Here is a 19,413-nt window from a genome sequence, read left to right on the forward strand (position 1 = left end):
TTGCTATCTTTAATTTTCTTTTGAATTAACTTAATGTGTTCTCTAATTCTTTAATTTTCTCTTTTAGCATTCTTTCATTTCTTTTAGTGATTATTTCAGGAATATTAACATGCATATTAATTATCAAATTGTAAAGCTGATCATTTTTTTCAGTCTCCTTCTAAACAAATCATTGAGAACACTATAATTCTAATAATCCTTTTTCTACTTACGCACTAGTGCTTTATGGATATTTAATCTTTTCCATTTCATAAACACAAAAGTGGCAACTTTTGCTTCATATAATCATGATATTTTTCACTTATCAATATATTTATTTTTATCATTATTCTTCCTTGCTTATTGGAAATCTCATAAACGTATTTACTGTACCCTCCTTGAAAAATAACTCTGATATTGAATTCTAGGTTACAGTTCTTTACTTTGAGATATCGTTCTATTCTTTTGCCCTCTATTACTAATTAAAAGTCACCAATTTAAACACCACACTTAGATAATTAGTATTTTTTGATTCTAAGATCATCTCTATCTTTGGTGATATTCATTTTTTATCATATTTAAATGTGGATCATTAAATCTATCCTATCTGGATTTTTTTTAAACTCTAACAATAGATGTTTTCATTAGTTCTAAAAAATTTTCAGCCATTTTATCTTCAAATGTTACTCTTTCTTCTCTTATTAAAACTCCCTTATATATGCCTTAATTTTTTTCATTGTTTTTCATATTAATAACTCTAAAATTTTCTGTTTTTGTCTCTCTATACTTCCTTTCAAATTATTTCTTCAGGTATATCTTTCAGCTTATTTTTTCTCCTTTTATCTATATCTAATCTTATTTTAGAGGTTAGTATTGTGGTTTGATTTTTTTTTAAGTGAAAACTGTTTAATCATTTTAGAGCGATCAAAATACACTATAAGATTGATATTTAGGTGTCTGAAAGCAATCATTTTACCATATGCACTTTAATCTTTTTTTTTAAATTTTTTAATTGATCTGTTTGAATAATTTTATACCTGCCAGGTAATTTTTATAGACACCTCTCTCTCTCTCTCTCTCTCTCTCTCTCTCTCTCTCTCTCTCTCTCTCTCCTTCTCTCTCTCTGGAGACAGGGTCTTTCTATAATGCCCAGGCTGGTCTTGAATTCCTGGTTCAAGTGATCCTTCCAACTCAGCCTTTCCAGAGCTCAGTCTATAGGCAAGTGCTACAGTACCTATCTTCTCTTACTGATTTTTGTTCTATATTTTAATTCAATAAATATGCTAAACCTACTTAGCCCATGCTTATTTTTCTGATTTGTGATATATGAAGGATTGAGATGATTCTTTCTGCTCATGTTTTCTACTGCTTTGTGTGTTTTATAATATTTAAACTTGAAATTCCTTGAAATTTTGCTAATGTGTTGAGGCTTGGATTAAAATAGTTTCCTTTAGATAGAATTTCATTTGTTCCTGTTACCTGGAGACACTAGTGATCTAGCTTCACTTTAATTAGATGCCTGGTTTAAGTTTTATTGACCATACCAAGTATTGTGGATTCTATTCACAAATGGAGACAGTGAAGATTGGCTTGTGTTATGAATTCCCAGAAAAGTTTTTCCTTATATTCAAGGTTCAAGACAAGTAATTTATCTTGCTGATACCTTGGGGGAAGGCAATATTTCTATTTACAATGAGTCCATGGCTCTTTAGGTAGAGAGGGTTACCTGACAAACTTTATTTCCTTTTCTTGAGTGCACTTAATCCTCCGTCCTGTTATTTGTGCACGTGTGTAAAGGAAACTTTAAGTCCACCAAAGTTTGAGCAGTGCCCTGAAGACACAAATCATGTTCACTGTTTTGTTTAGCTCTTTGGGCTTTACTTTGTTTTTGATCTTTGAGAAGTCCTATCTTTCTTGCCATAACATGGATACACCTAAAAATGTGTAACTTTGTATAAATCACTACTTTTAGTTGTTTTCTGTAGTAGAGTTGGTTTTTGTCAAATCACTAGATAAACAGCCTCAAGAACTCCTATACTACCTCTGTCTCAGTAGATAAAATAGTTAGGTGGGAAGAATGTCTCAGAGGTAGAATCGTGTGCCTGCTGTGTTAACCACATTGCTCACGACTGGCGGAATGCACTATAGCTACAAGTAGTTTCAGGGGTCAGAGCAAGTGACCATATTTTCAGAAGGTGCAGGCAAATTTGACTGACCTAAAAGACATTGCTGCAACTGACCAGGCAGTTGTCAGAATGCTAACCCCACCAGCAATAAGTGGTGACATAACAATGAAGCTATTTAGTTGGCTCAGTGAAGGAAGCAGAAGACTGGAGGTGGATGTGCGGTTGAACTTTGTGGGGATGGCTCTGGCTATGCTGCTCACAGGTCTTCCCACCTCACCTCTGCCATTAATGCCCATGGGAAGTCCGGCTAGTTGCCTCCCCTCTCTGGGCTTTATTTTTACTTAATTGTAAAGTGAGGATGTCGATAACATGTGGGGCAAGAATCTATGGTCTCATAACCCACTTGAATCTAATGTATGAAATATGATATGTCAAGAGCTTTGTAATGTTTTGAACAACCAATAAAAAAAAAGAAAAAAAAAGAATCTATGGTCTCTCAACCCTCAATTGTCACTTTACATTGCTCTAAAGCCACATAATAGCCTCTGGTAATATGCTCCCTTCTCCTAATGTTTAAAGTTTCATTACTTTGTGATTCTGAAATGTTTTGTAAGGTGACATGGCAAGCAAACTCAGATTCTACTGGAATAAAGAAAGGAATCTAGATGACCCACATAAGTGTAATTTATAAATGTAGGTAGTCAAACATTTTAAATGTAAAATATATGTATAGTCAAACATTTTAAATGTAAAATATATCATAAATCATATTCTTTGTGACAAGTTATTCTCCAGTGCTCAAAACCCAGGTAATTTTTAAATTGTTCTTATTGTTCTATTAGGCTACCATTGGCTGTATTCAAGCTTTTTAGGACCCCTTATTTTTATATAACCTTTTTTCCTTCCATTATAAATAGGCATTTACTTATGTACTTAATTCTTTTGTTTTTAATTTTATAATATGTTTTTAAAGGTGGGTCCTCCAAATTATAATTCATTTCAGGGTCCATGAAGACTGAATCTGCTATTGTATCTTTATTAAATGAAAAACATACATTTTTTTCCTTGTTCACTTTGACTTATCCCTTCCTCCAACTTGCCTTAAGGAAAAAGAAACAAAACAAGACACTAATGATTCAGGTGTTCTTCTTGTAGAACATGTTTCAAGATGGCTGTGGTCTGTTAAAACCAGTGACAATTTTATCATTACGTAAAAACTCTTTGATGATTTAATGCCTCCTTGGAAGAAATAACTAGTATCATAATGTTGCAGTTTACTACAAAGTGTGATATTGCTGATGAAGAAAAATATATATAATTAATTTTCTAGTTTCAAATGAAGAATCTACCTTCACACATAGGCTCTTACAGTTCCAAAAGCATTGATGAACAACTCATTTTGAAAAGGGAAGATGTATTCAATTGCTTTGTAATTTGAAAACTAAATACCAGGAGAAATTGTTAACTTCCAAATATTCTATTCTGTTTGTATTGTTTTCACATTAAAATTATACATATACACACACACATACATATACACACACATATCGACTACGGCTGGCCATTTCTAGGAATTTGGGTATTTTTGTCAAAGAAAAGCAGCTTATTTTAAGATTTTATTTTACATATTTTATTTTTATTTTGAGGGGAATCCAAATATCTACACCATGAACTTAAATTCCTATAGCTGCCAGAACTGACAGAGAATTAGCGAGACAGAGCCAAGTTCACGCAAGACTGTCTACGGCGCTCTTATAGCTAAAGACAAACCAAAATATTGACTAGTTCTTCTCAAAACACCATGTATAAGTTGTGGCTGAAATAAGCCTGATGTAAGAAAGAATACAGATGGCAGTATAATCATAGGCTGGGTCTACAAGATGCCAAACAACCCATTCAGAAGAGAAAAACTCAGTCGATCAGTTGGTGGTTTTGTCTACATGCCACCAAGCAACAGGCCTGACTGATTTCTTCACAAAATGGAAAGAGCTTTTGACTAGACTTGAGCAGATGTTTTATCACTATGTCTATTCAGAATTAGTTGTCAAATCTATAACTCAAATAAGTTTTTCTATGAATGACGCATTTCTCTCCTATATCAAAACAACCTGAAAATGTTCAACAAGGATCATCTGTGGCTTTAAATTCATCTCAGAGCCTGGTTTAATGCATGTGTGTGGCACAGCATGGAGTCTTCCCTGGAAAGGAACAAGTCTCCAAACGCACGTGCCTATCTTTAGTGTTTCACTAATTCATTTGGTATCCTGGTTACTTAAGTGTCCATTGGAAAAAAAATTAAAATTCATGTACTTTCTTTTCTTTTTTGTTAAACAATTTCCCTAGTATGTACAGTACAGCCTATCTGCCATCAATATATCAAATTACTGCCAGAATTAACAATGATATTAACAATGATAGTGTTTAATATTTTTTTTCCTAATTCTTAAAAAAAGCACCTTTTTCACTAAAAAAAAAGTAGATCACAAAAATCCTTCACATATTTCATGATTAAAAATGAAAATTTAAAAAAAAAAGATACTGTTATAAAATGAGTTCCTATGAGCAAAGATCTCACACCTTTGACCTCCTTTGTGTGCCCAGTGCATAGTACAGTGTAGGCCTCAGTGAATATTTATTCATTGAAGGATTCTCTGGACTATTGTATAGTAAGCTCTTTTTGCAGCCACTTATAAATTATGAATGGCAAGAAGAGAGTAGGGGAATCAATACCCCAACTTACCCCACTTCCTAGTCTTCAACTACAATGCCCTTGTGTCTGCTACCTAAATCCAGCTGAACACACCAGAAGTAAAGGAAACCTGGAGAAATCACACAGATAGGTAGAGAGGGGTAGTAAGTGGCTCGGTAATGGCAAACGTAGTAGCTACTATACACACACTGCTGTCCTCAGCACAGTCCCTGGGGGTACAAAGCTAGGTGTACATTTTAATTCTTAACAACTTTCTTTCTTTTTTATATTTTTATTTTTCGGACCAGGGATTAAACCTAGGGGTAGGGGCAACTTAACCACCAAGTCACATCCTCAGCCCCTCCCTTTTTTTTGTATTTAAAGACAGGATCTCCTGAGTTGTTTAAGGCTTCTTACTAAGTTGTTGAGGCTTAGATTTGAACTCAGAATCCTCTTTCCTCTACTCCCTGAATTGCTGGGATTACAGGAGTGCACCACCATGCCTGGCTTAAATCTTACAATTTTCACACAAAGATATATACACACCTCTATACTCTATACACACCTCTATACTCTATATGTATGTATGCAGTAGAACAATAAATGATAGCTTAATAGATGAGAGATAAATGGTGAATAGATATACTATAGGTTATCGACAGAAAGATAAATGAATAGAGAGGTAGAGAGAGAAATAGATGAGAAGGCTCAGTACCTGGAGTCATGATAGCTGATTTCTCCCCAAGTCCCTTGAGGACCTTCTGCCAAATAATCTTTAAGTTTCTTTCCAACTATATTATTGTTTGATGTGGACTAACAGGAATCCCTTGAAATACCATTACCTTTTAAAACTTAAAGCTTCCATTTAATTAAAAAAGTAAAATACATTTTTTTTTTTGAGAAGCTGGAAAACAGAGAAGCAGGGAGGCAAGAACCACACTTATTTGTAACAATGCCTCCAGGAGCCAGTTGACATTTTTTTCTTCTTCTTCCAGTCTTTACAGCACAGTCAGGAAAGAAGATGGATTTCTGGGTCTATCTTTTCCATTTCTGTGGATCTTCCATTCACTATTTTTTTCATATATATATATATGTGTGTGTGTGTGTATATATATATATATATATATATATATATATATATATATATATATATATACTGTCACTTCTTTTCATGCACAAAGAGCACTCTGGAAAAGCTTCGCATCTGTGGAAATGTTTACTGCACCAGCTTAAGTAACTTCCAGAAAAAAGAGCCCCCTCCCTATCTTCTGAAATCATGGCAGCATTGCCTCTACCCAACTTACTTGTGACATGCTCTAGGTTACAGTCTCTGCCAGCTCCGTACAAAGGTTCTTAGCTGATGGGTAAATTTTACTTTTATCTTTATAAATTTTTATATTTCATTATGATTACAGCTAAGCAAAATACTGACTTAGCCCATGGACCTGTTTCCAGATGTGGTTCAGTGGTTAAGCTCCCCTGGGTTCTATCCCCAGGACCAAACCAAACCAAACAAAAAGACTGCCGTAGGCCACCACAACCAACTTTGTGAAATATTTGTCTGTGGGGTGGGTAGGGAGGGGTGGTGCTGGGAAGAGAACCAGGTCCTTGTCCGCACAGGAGAAGCACTCTTAAGGTACACATCCCATCCCTGGGGTAGGAGACTCATGGCCTAACCACATCCTCAAGGCTCACCTCTCAATGACCTTATGTTGAGGCTGAAGCACCAACAGGAACTTTGGAGAGACACATGCAATCCAACCACAGCACCTAATAGGCAAGAGCCCAGAGAGTTGGTCTCCACTAGATGTTGACCTGAAGGATACCAGGTTAGGAACTTAAATCTCCAAGAAGGCTGAGAGACCTCTGGTAAAGCAAATTCATGGCAATTATAAAACCACTTCTCTTTTCTACAAGATGTAAGATATACATGTAACAGAAAACCTGTATTCTATGATATTAAACACACAATGCCTACACATGTAGCATTGTGACATCAGCAGCTGAGGGGGTGAGGAGAGGCACAGCAGCAGAATTCTCTATCCTAGTGAAGTTGCCTTTTCTCCTGTTAAATGGATCCCCCTCCAGCCCCACCATGGGAACATACTCAAAGTGAGAGGTAGAAGAATTAAAATGTTTCACCACAAGCATCAACTGGAGAGAGAGAAGATAGTCATAGAACAACATAAATCACACTGAATCAACACTTGCCCTGGTCTCATAAGGAAGCAAGCCAGGCTAAACCATGAGCTCAATATAGCCTCTAAGGACCTCATCTTAGGTAATCACTCCATCATAATGCCATTTGTGGAGGGGGGGAATCAAACCTTTTTTTTTTTTTGAACCTACACCTGTCTTCCAGGGATATAATTTAATCCATAACACTCCCTGGTCCTATTTACCTGAGACATTTTATCATTAGGTGTTGAATTTGGTCCTGTATTTATTCTACATCAACTCATACAATCATATGTCTGTCACATCACCTTTTCCTAGTCATCTAGATTTTCTCTCTATGAATTATATTTATTTTATTTTCCTGAAGAATCTTTTCTAAATGTCAAATCTTGATTGCTACTATGTTTTTCCTTTAGGCACTTCAAAAATATTCTTTTTACTGCCTTCTGTCTTGCGTAATTTCTGATAAGAATTCCACAGTCATTTAATAAGCTATCGCTTTCTTCTGGTTGACTCCAAGTGTTTTCCTTCATCCATAGTTTGTAAGGGGTCTCCATGAGCCTGGGTATGGGTTTCACTGAGTTTCTCCTGCTGAGGTTTGCTAAGTTGTTTTAGTTTGTAGATTATGTCTTTCACCACATTTGGAAAATTGAGCCATACTTATTTTCTGTGCCATACATACTCCATCCTCCCATTTTGGATCTCTGATAACATTAATGCCAGACCATCTCATAGGTCACTGAAGCTCTAGTCATTAAAAATAACAAAAGCAGGAGCAGCAACAAAACAAAACTTTCTTCTCTCCATTTTTGGCTTTGAGCAAAGTCTTCGGGTTCACTTACAATGGGCCTCCTGGGTGACCTATGCACAGTGGCTCCCAGGGCCATAGTCTTGCTCTCACTGAGCACATTACTTCTATTACTTCTATTCAGGATCCATGAAGATGGTTGCCACTTCTGGGTTTCTGCACCCCTACGCACCCTTTGACTTGTGGACATGCAGTGACCCAAACACCCATCCTCTCTTGGCTGCACTTGTGACCAGCTGGCAAGAACAGGCATTAGGAAGTGGTGAACCAAAGGAGAACTTGGGGGAACAGGCATTGGGGGCCAATGTTGGCTGTAGGAATAGAGCCCCATGGTTTTGGGTTACTTGACGTAAGGGGCTCAGCATGAAGGGGCTCAGCCTTCATGTAACTCATATAGTAAGTAAAACAGCCCTTCTTTCTCACACCTCTCAGTCAAGGAGTGTTACCATATACACAGTAAGGAGGCCAGTTTCTGCTTATAGGAGAAACATGGAGACAACCTATCAGACTACCTATCAGACAAGTCCCAGCCCTGCCCAGGAAGAGAGCCCAGGAATCCCTAGACAAAGGCACACAAGGTACACCAAAGGCATCCCTCCTCTACACTGCCTCCCTTCGCTCCTTCAGACTTCCTGCACATCTGCTATGGCTGTCACTCTGTGAACCTTGAGTTGTCCAGATGGCCTTGGGCTGCTCCTTGGGCACGCTCCTCCATTCCCCTCATTACATCTCTGCTGCCCCCCAGAATCTATTAGACAAGGTAGTCGTAAGGGCAAAGTTGGATTTAGGGCAAAGTTGGATTATAAATCTTTCCTTTCCTGGCTGCACACAGTGTGCCCCTGCCTCAAACTGGGAAGGGGATTGCCCTTAGGGGCATTTACTGTGCTCTTAAAGCTTACATAAGTACAGTTTCTAACTGTAGAGGCCCTCCTAGAAAATGATAAATGAGACATACATCATACATTTTTTTTCTTTTTCTTTTTTGGCAAGTTATCCATTTATGCCCACTAAGAGGAAGGGCAGGAAGAAATTGCCAGTCCCAGCCCTACAGAGATGCCAGGGCTTAAAGGTGCAAGCATCCTCCCATACTGACTGACCTGAGGGTTTCTTTTTGTGTGCACTTCACTGCACAAAAGTCAGGGTCCCTAGAACCCAAAAAGAAGAGCAATTCCACATGGGTGCACTTGGCTTTGACTTAAGTAGTAACCCTGAGACGGGATTTGGGGACTGGAGATGTTAAACCATGTGCTCACACTCCATGCCCATGTGCTCACACTCCATGCCCTCTAGAGGTAACCAAGAGGACATTTGGACATTATAGAGACTGCATGGCATGTGGTAAAGTTCCCAGCCCTGCCCACTGACCCATCTCTCACTTGTCTGTAAACAGAAATATGGAGATACCACAGAACACTCTAGAGTCTTGGGTCTTCTCCAACAGCTGCCACCCACCCTCTTCAGAGGGATTCTTTGTGACCAAAGCAATCAGCTCAAAACTTCTTAAAGCAAGAGTCCCCCATCTACACTGGCCCAAAGTGTTTGAGTCCCATGGGGGCACTAGCTCCTCAAGGAGCAGGAGTCTATTCGAGTCTCTATTGAACAAGGAGGGCACCTCAAGTCCAGGCCTTGGAAAGGATGGCTGCTGAGCTCCTGTCCTTCCCCTGAGTCCTCCCCACTTTTTTCTCCCTCCTGCTATTTTTAAACCTGTTTTTAAATAAATCGTTGGAACATCAATATACAATTTGAGAAACAAATTTATTAAGAACCATCTCTGCTGTCAGAGAAGGGCAGGGCAGGGGGCAGTGTCTGAGGAGAAAGTCTCTGATGTCGCTGGCAGGTGGGGGTAGAGGAGATCTGGATGAGCTCCTGGCTGGAATCTGCATGGAGAAGCCTGAGCCAGTGGGCACACCTCACTTCTGAAGCTGTCGAAGTCCGCTTCCTGACCAAGGCCGGTGGCATGATATTGGGATGCTCAGAGCTCTGGGCCTCTGGCTGTCCATTGGTCTGTCTCACCCGGGCATATCTGCTTGAGCCACTCTGTTGCGGAACCTAGGGCGGAAGCACGGCATGCAGCAGCACAATTTTTGAAGGCAGTTGACAATCCTCCTAGTGACCCCCTTCCAGCCCGTTTCTCTGATGGGCTTGCCCTGCGAAGGCTGAGCTGCCACCTTCTGCTACTCCCCTACGAGGCTTGGGCCTAAGGTACACACGCCATTGGGTCGCAGGTTTCTTCTGGGGGGATTGGCTGGAAGGGGATGTCTTCATGTGGAGAGGAAGGACAGGTGCGCTGGCACATGCAGCCTTCTGCCTTGATAGATTGGCCTCCTCAGGCTGCTGCTCACAGGGCAAGGCCAGGGCCGGCTCACTATTGCATTTGTTGGGGCGGACCAGGGGAGGATCCGCAGGGGGCCCTGGGGAAGACCCAGCCGTCTGATGGCGACCACGACGATGCACAGGCTTCGCCTCAAGCACGCAGTCTGGCTTCTGGCTTTTCTCGTGCTGGAGGATGAGGTAGGTACCCATGGCCTCATCGAATTGGCGATTTGCCAGGGACCACCAGACTTTATAAGGGTTGTAACCCATGTCAAGCATGATGGTCATAATGTCTGGGTCAGGCCGCTTGGGGAGTGGCTGGCTGGGACGCCCGGGTGAGGAGTGCTCATCCTGGGTTAGCCATGGGTGCCTCATTATCTGCTCTAGAGTGGGCCTTTGTTTGGGGTCCAGCGTTAGGATTTGCTGGATGAGGTTGCTGGCTTCCTCGGACACGTGCGGGGGAATGCTGTAGCTTGCCTCCAAGATTCGCTTCTTCAGCCCCTCAGTAGTGCTCCTCTTAAATGGCCTTGTCCCTGAAAGCATAAAATACAACGTGATACCCAAGCTCCAGACGTCAACAGGGGGTCCCTCGAATCCCTTACCCTGAATGATTTCAGGAGCGCTGTACAGGAGAGTGCCCCTGAACCCAGTCAGCTTCTGCCCAGGTGTGAAGCTCATGCTCAGACCAAAGTCGATAAGCTTCATGTGACCCTTGGCATCCACCACGAAGTTCTCAGGCTTCAGGTCCAGGTGTGCAATCCCTTTCTCATGGCAGTAATGCACGACATGCACCATCTCCCTGAACACTCTGCGAACCCTGTCCTCTGGTATGCCACCGGCCTGCGGGATGCGACATTGCAGCTGTCCCCCACTTGCGTGCTCCATGATGAGGTACATATTATGGACGGTCTCGATGACCTGGAAGAGCTGGATTACATGTTGGTGTTCCAGGGCCATCAACCAATTCCACTCATATAGCACTGGTTCATTCTCCTCTGTCTTGGGCAAGACTTTCACTGCCACTTCTAACCCAGTCAGGAGATGGCGGGCTAGTACCACCTGCCCGAAGCTCCCCTCCCCAATGTCCTTCAGGACACGATAATGGTCCATGAAGGCCCTCTCGTAGCAGGAGCTGGGCTCCTGAGCCACTACACTACTCTCACTACTCTCTCTATGCATCCTAAACCGGAACACCAACTAGGGATGCTAGCTAAAAAAAAAAAAAAAAAAAGGAAAAAAAAAAAAGAAATAAAAAATACCAAAACCAACAACCAAAAAGCAAAACACCAAACAAACAAAAATCCCAAATCAAAAAACCAACAGCAAACCACCACAAATACCAAATACCAACCACCAACCACCAAACGCACTAACTATCTGGGAGTCCGACAGGTCACCACCAAGAGCTTCCTGTACTTATGGACAAAAACCCACCCACAGCCACTCTCTTATATAGCAGGAGTTTGAGATTACCTCACAGGGGCTCCTTGTGATGTCAGAGCAAGAAATGACCCAGCCATGCTTGGTCATAGCCCCTAGGAGTCATCTCAATTTGGGGCCTCCAGGACCTTTTTGACTTTGAAAAGAAGAAGAAAGGATCCCAGAAGCTTTTTGTTTCTGTGGGTCATGCAGACTGATATTTACTGATATTTAGAGATGAAAACTGGTAGGATACTTCAATGGTCTTTTCATTTGGAGTCTGAAAATCCATACTAACTTTCAACTTTTAAAGACCTCATCATATGTACACTCAAAAGTATTCCATTCCCCTTTCTTCCAACCCACAATGATTGAGCCCAAGGGATGGTAGCACTTCACTCACATCGGGATGCTATAACATAACGCTCTGCTCCCTAAGATGCTCTAGAGCTGGGCATTAATACCCAAGGGGTTGAGAGGGAGGGAGAGTTCATCATCATTTCCCAACAAGGTTCTCAGCAGATTTCCTGCTAGAAACCTTAGGGAATGCAAAAGGCAGTGGGTTGATATGTTCAAAGTGATGAGGGGTCAAATACGGAAGTAAACAATCCTAGAACCAGCAAAAGTCTCCTTCCCACTAGGGGAAGAAATGGAGGGGTTCCAACATACCTGGGTCCCTATCTGCCGCTGTTAACAAAACCCCTTAGACTGGGTAATTTATTAATAGAAATCCACTTCCCACTGTTCTGGAGACTGGCAAGACCAAGGTCAAAGTGTCTTGTTGCTATATCCTTCCATGATGGAAGGGGCAGAAGTGTTGATCACATTCTCTCAAACCCTGCTTTTTGTTTTGGTTTGTGTTTTGTGTTCTTTGGACGTACTGACCATTGAACCCAAGGCCTTGGGTATGTCAGGAAAGTGCTTTACAACTTAAGTATTTCCCTAGCCCCCCAAATTTCTTTTTTGTTGTTGATTTTTGGTATGTGTGTGTGTGTGTGTGTGTCCATGTGTTTGTAAGAGAGTGCCTTGTTAAGTTGCTCAGGTTGGGCTTCAATGTGTGATCCTCCTGCCTTGGGGTCCAAGGTGAGAGCACTGCAGCCTATTGTGGTTCCTATGTGAGGTGTCCTTCTCACAGGCTCCTGTACTAATGTAGGGTTATTCAGAAGAGAAATGGTGGGATTGGGAAAACTGTAACCTTATCAGCCCATCCTACATTGAATGGATGGACCATTGGATTACTGTAGTAGGGGGTGCCTGGCTGGAGGAGGTGGGTCACTGGGGTCATGCCCCACCTGACCCTTTATGAAGGGTGACCCTGTGACCCTTGCTCCACCCTCTTTCTGTCTCTGCCTCTGCCTCTGCCTCTGCCTCTACCTCTTTGCTGCCCTCAGGCGAGCAGTTTTCCTCTGCTGGGCCCTTCCCCCATGATGGGCTGCCTCACTTTAGGCCCAGAGCAATTGAGTTGGCCATCTGTGGTCTGAGACTTCTGAACCTGTGATCCCCAGGTAAACGTTTCCTCCTCTAAGTTGTTCTTATCAGGTATCAAGGCCACAGTGATGGAAAAGCTCATTAAAACACTGCCATACACTTGGACACTGTGGCACACGCCTATAATCCCAGAGGCTCAGGAGGATGAGGCAGGAGGATTGCCAATTCAGATCCATCCTTGGCAACTTAATGAGGCACTTAGTTTTCTTTCACTTTAAAATCAAAAAAGTGTAAAATCAAAAGAGTGGAAACTGTCTAAACTTACTCGAAGGATGTGGAAACTATTTCTTCAAAGACCTAACTTTCCTGCACCTGAATTTTAAATAAAATCCACCCAAACAGGAGAACGGAAAGGTATGGAGGGGAGGTGTGGAGATGATAAAGCACTTTTCAGGTTGGCTAAAAAGTTCTTCACCAACCAGGCTTGGTGGAATATGCCTGTAATCCCAGCAACTCAAGAGTCTGAGGCAGGAGGATCGTGAGTTCAAAGCCAACCTCAGCAATGGTGAGGTGCTGAGCAACTCAGTGAGACCCTGTCGCTAAATAAAGTACAAAACAGGGGTGTGGATGTGGCTCAGTAGTCGAGCACCCCTGAGTTCAAGCCCTGGTACTAAAAAAAAAAAAAAAAAAAATTCCTCGGCATAGCCACTCTCCCTACTCACATTACTAGTTCTTTTTTTCTAAACCATGAATGTTTGCCTTGACCATTGAAGGAGATAGAGCAAACCCTTTATCTACAAGAGCTAGGTTATTCTATATTAGGTTAATAACATACATAGGCTGCAAAAAATATGTGCTATGATTTGGATCTGGAATATTACTCAAAGGTTTGTGTGTAAAAGTTTGGTTTTCAGTCCATGGAGCTATGGGAGGTAGTGGAACCTTTAGGGGGTGGGACCTACTTGGAAGAGAGTTTAATTATTGCAGATATGTGCCTAAAGGAGACATTGAGACTCCAGGCCCTTCCTGTATTTTTAACTGCTGACTTCATGGGGTGCTATGAAGTCATCCCATGATGTACTACCTCATTATAGGCCCAGAAGCAATGAAGCCTAGTGACTATGGATGAAAACCTCAGAAACTGTAAGCCAAAACAATTCTTTCCTTTTTATAAGTTATTTTTCTCTGGTATTTTGTCATAGTCACAGAAAGCTGACTAACACATAGAGAAATTTCTTATTATATGCTTTGGAAATCACTCATCCAAATGAACACCATGCTCAACAAAATATTAAAGGTCTTGAGGAAGAAACTATAGGTACCATTACAAATATGTTATTTTTCTAATTCATGAAAACTCATTGTTTTTTTCAAAAAAGTTTTAGGGAAGCGACCATGCAACATATCTTCTTTGCTTAAAGTGATGACGACCAACAGAGCTGCTTTAAAGTCACACATGGGTTCAACTATTTCTTTTCTTTTTACCAAGCCTTTTTTTGCCTGCCCCCAGAATAAATGTCAATAGATGCAGAATGTTTCTATTGATTGATTAAAGATGCCAACTGCCACATAATTTACAGAATGCAAAACACCAAAACAAAACAAAACCAAAAAAAAAAAAAAAACAATGATTTCATGGTACAAAGACTCATTACCAAGAATACGATTGCTCCCTCACATCTGTTATGGAATTTTTGACAGAAAAGAAGAAAAGCCTTTTTACCTGGAGTAGAGCTAATGGACAACTTAAGAGAGTTATAATTGGAACATTCATAACTTTTTTCTACTAATATTAGGCTACAACTTATTTAGTAATCCTTTACTATTTGAGACACCTGGTGAAGATTTTATTTCAATGAAAGAATAAATTGAGGTCTGAATGATTTTAAATCACACCCAGAAAATCTCCTTTAGTTATATCATGTACCTTGAACATTTTGACTATATTGATGTATGTGAACAAATGGAGAATAGAAGTAATTCACCTTAAAATTCAAGAAAATAGAAAGCAAAATATCTTCACATCCATCACAGAAATGCAGATGGCTTGTTCGATGCTGTTGGTACATTTGTTTTGTGTTTTATTGGGCTCCTTGATTTGGAGAAGTGCCTTGAGTCGCCACTTGACGTGCCTCAACAGATAATTAGTTCATAAGCTTTTATGAAGCACCTACTCTGTGTCAGATTTGAAGTTGTGTAAATAAGGATCCTGCTTAACTTTCACATTTGCAAAGGTGCCAAACAACTACATTTGAGCAAGAAGTGAGTGTGCGTTAATAAAATACCAGTGGTAGCACTTAACCAAGTTTATTAAATTTCAAGAACAATGCTTACACACAATCATCCTTGTTCCAATCCCACAAGTTTTAAAGGAAGAGGGTCACAGGGTGAGGTTTGTTTCCACGTGGAAACGGTGAAGCATGCTCCCTGTGAACTGAACTGCTCTGCCAGTTTAGTGTTGACAGACTTCTGATGGGAACTCTTGGAAGCATCTCTGAGGAGCAAGTAGCTTATCACAACCCCTTCAGCAAGCAGCCCAATCTGGCACAGAGACACAGAAAGTTCTTTCTCACCCTCCAAGGTCTTAGGGAGCCCGTGGGCTTCTTCCAAAGTTTCATTTCTCCCTCAATCTCAGAGGGAAGTCAGCATCAAGGGTAGAAATAGGAAGATCCACAGGATGGTCTGAATGAGGAGATGCGTGCCAGGCTCAGGGTGTGCTTCAGCTAGTCTCTCTCCATGGAATAGAAATGCCAAATGATCAATGACAAAGGGGCACGGACCCCTGAGCCCTATTGTGAGGAACAGTCCTGCAGGAACAGGAGCAGCCTTGGAGTTTACAGTGTCTCAACACTAGCCCAGAATTTCTTGGAGTCTCATGACTTTGGACATAATCTGTACCAAAGTAAATTATAAAAGCAATTCAAGCTGACTACCAGTTCAAAAGGGTGGAAAAAAAGGAAAAGGAAAAAAAAAAAACAGGCCTGGAGAGGGGGCACAGCTCTCCATCAGGTCACTGAGTGCATTCATTATTTGTCCCCATTACCATGTTATGTCTTAATTACTCTGGTCTGGCTTCCCACCCGGGGTCACTATGTCACAGCTGGTTTTCTGCCCATCCCTAATTAATAAAGCCTCATTTAGTATCCAAGTTTATTGTAATAAACCTCTGCTCAGGGATATGGCAGGAATAAAAGAGACAAAAAAAAAAAAAACCCCGAAAATTATCAGTGTTGTTCTCACAGTAACCTAGCACCATAAAGGGCCTTAGTTCAGGCTTTCCCTGGGTTGCTCTTAACCTGGAAAAGGACTTCCATTTGATTTCACTTGGAATTTCTGCCATAATTGGGTACAATGGTCAGATTCTGCCTGAAGGAAGAAAAGTGACAAAGGTTCATAAACACTCATTCTTGCATCATTTGGGAATTTAAAAATGGCTCATCATGCTTCTTGCATTTAAATGAATATTATTTTGAAAAACAAAAAACAAACAAACAAAAAACAAATTTAACATTCTCCAAATGGCAATAGAAAAAAGTCCCATACATTCACCAGTCTTTTTGTTATTCCTGTGGTACCACTTCTTTTAGTATTTGGACACATCAGGTAAAAACAAATGATGTGATAGCCTTTTCTTATTTGTTACATGTAAAGCCAGTCAAACAAATTTTGCAAATTAAAAAAAAAATCCCACCTTCAAACATCTCAGCATTATTATGTATGAGTCTCTGACTCTGTCTCTGTCTCTCTCTCTCTCACACACACACACCACCACCACCACCACCACCACCACCACCACCACCACCACCATCACCACCAATTCTACTTATTAAAATTCACACAGCTCTTGAACAGATAGCTCATCTGCATTTTATCAGGTATCTCTATAATTAAAGCTTATTGTAAAGTGAGATATTATTGGTTTATTTTATTACTTGTCTACGAGAGGCTGAACAAAGTAAGAGGCATAAATGAATTCAGTTTTACAGTACTTTGTTTTAAACAAATGTCACTACCTACACACACATACCTAATTATCAGTTCTTACACATTCTGCCAAATATCAAACCTATAGTTCATAAGCCACACACACGACAGGCAGTAAATACATTCCCCCTAATTTAAAATTTTATTGCAAAATACCCTCTGCACTATGTTAACCTACACTAAATCACATCCTACACCCTCAGCTTTACTGGTGTTTACCTACTTCTGCTTCAAAAAGGAAAATAGTACTAACTCCTATTTCTAGATATCTATGGTAATAAAAATAAAAGAGAGAGACAATGACTGAATATAAGGAAGGGACTCAAAACAATGGCACAAGAGGGTTGACTTCAACCATAACAAAGAATAACAGATTAATCCATGACACTTTGTTTTTATGTTGGTGTGGTTTCCAAAGGTTCAATGTTCTGAAAGTCAGGGTTGCTTTGCATATTTTTGTACATTTCAAAGGCAGCCACCGCCGCCTTGCAAAAATTAACATAAAGATGAAGGCTCTTGCATTTGAACTGGGCAGTTGGTTTGAATGCACGTAGGTTATTATTGTAGATGTACAGTTTTTCTATTCAAGCACATGTAAGTGAAGGCCAGGCTGTCCTTTTCACAATGGAGAAATTCACTGGGCCGAGGACTCATAAGAGGAGAGGTCGCCAGTGGGGCCTCCTTCTCCCATCCACAGGCAACTGTTTTGCCATCAACCTAAAGGAACAACTTCTCAGAGCTCAGCCCCAGCAGAGCTCGGTTCCACTTAACCCACGATTCTTCACAGGTGCTTTGCTGCCTTCCAGCAGATATCATTTATTATCATGGCAGACAATGGGAGGTGGTGAAGACGGACGCAGCGGTCATGTTCCATTTGCCAGCGTGAATTATCCTCCGATCCTGTCCCCTGGTCGTGGTGGGCTCTGAGTGGCCCATTTTGAAAAAGAGTCTGAAGCCATTAGAACAAAAAGCACTGGAAGGGCTTGGGCTGCTAAAGGCTACATCTGGGCTCAGCAACATGCATACTAATAACATCATTACGGCCGAGTGGTTTGGAGAGCGTGTTTACTTTGTTGTGGTTGCTGTCACCTTCTACAGCTGAATTGTTAATATGTGGTTTTAAATTCAAATAGCACACAGGGCTAATTTTCTTGTATTTGCCCAAAAAATTAGGTTACATAGTTCATCTAATTCTCCCTCCACTTTTTCATGTGTGGGTGGTACTCCTTGTAGAGAGTACTTCTTTTCCATGACATTGAACTTGAACCTGACTGACCTTTCTATAATGAGTGAATTGAAAACATCTCCCTTTGGAATGTGGCTTGTAGATACTGGCTACGCCAGTTTTTCTGCATTTGATGAATTAAAGGGGCAGAGTCCTTTTCACAGACCAGACCAGAGGAGTTATTTAACAGGACAAAAAAAAAAGGGGGGGGGGGGGGAAAGANCTCACACCTGGGATAAGGACTGATCACACACACACAAACACACACACCAGCTCTGGCCTGAAACACTCTTCCCAACCTCAACCTGCTTAAAATCATCTGGCCCCATCCCCCAGGTCACCCTGGCTGGCTGCCCATCCACACATTTACATTTGCCTTTGAGTGTTTTCAGAAGCCCGTTATATTGTGCCTTGGCAGGCCAGACACCTTCACTCACCCTGAGATCCAGGGAGAAGGGGTTATCAAATTCCCTCATCAGACAGTCAAAGCCTGCATTCTTGAGTCTGCAAAGAAGCTATGCAGTTACACGGGGTAAGATGTTAGGACTTGTAAACATGTCATACAATATTATAATATGCCTGTGGGGCATGGTTAAGTACAGAGGTTGGGTGGACCTGGAGGTACAAAGGCTAGTTTTTCTATGGCGCTGTCTTAATGCACATTACTTTTTGGAGACACCACAATGGGTATTATCTTTCATAAAGAGGCTGCCTCCCTTTCTTAAAGGCCTGTGTTCTTTCAGATGGTTGGAAATCCAGTGATTATTAAGTGAAAAAGGAATCCAGGGCACCCTCATCTACTGGATAACATGGGAAGGCTTTGCCTTCACACACAGAAAGTGTTTCTGCCCCCAGCCTTGCTCTAAGACCCTGATGCCCTGGGCACATTCAAAACTCAAAATAATCTGGGTGAAGGGTGAAGGTCTGTCTGTTTTCCTAATAGGTCTAGACTCCAAATATTCAAGAAAGTGGAAATAAGCCTGACTGTCCTTTTTGGTGCCCCAAATTACCTCCTACATTTTGCTTTTTCAAGGATCGCAAACAGTCCTATGATTCTGGACAATAATGTCTAACTCTAGCCTATTGCTTAAGGCAGAATTAAGATGGGGTAATGGGTTGAATAAAAAGATCTACTTATATCAACCTTATTTCTTGTCTTAGAGATGAGACATAAGTTTATGAACTGGAGGAGGTAAATGCAGATTTCCTTCCTTTCCCTACTCTTCCCTCAATCCTTCTGTCCCCTCTTCCTCCCTCCCTCCCT

The 19,413-nt window shown here is 40.9% G+C and overlaps 1 protein-coding gene across 1 annotated transcript; it reads right to left on the reverse strand.

The window, feature by feature from the left end:
- Positions 1 to 9,886: 9,886 nt before the first annotated feature.
- LOC107136991 (sperm motility kinase-like) lies at positions 9,887 to 11,272 on the reverse strand. The gene has a single exon (XM_015479376.1). It carries the CDS (start codon positions 11,270 to 11,272, stop codon positions 9,887 to 9,889), a length of 1,386 nt encoding a protein of 461 aa, XP_015334862.1.
- Between the last annotated feature and the right edge of the window lie 8,141 nt (positions 11,273 to 19,413).

This window comes from Marmota marmota, unplaced genomic scaffold (genome assembly GCF_001458135.2).
Source record: "Marmota marmota marmota unplaced genomic scaffold, marMar, whole genome shotgun sequence".
In the NCBI taxonomy this organism is placed as follows: domain Eukaryota; kingdom Metazoa; phylum Chordata; class Mammalia; order Rodentia; family Sciuridae; genus Marmota; species Marmota marmota.

Bases quoted from the DNA above. Each gene is read 5' to 3' on its own strand.
- LOC107136991 (XM_015479376.1), bottom strand. From the start codon at position 11,272: ATGCATAGAGAGAGTAGTGAGAGTAGTGTAGTGGCTCAGGAGCCCAGC.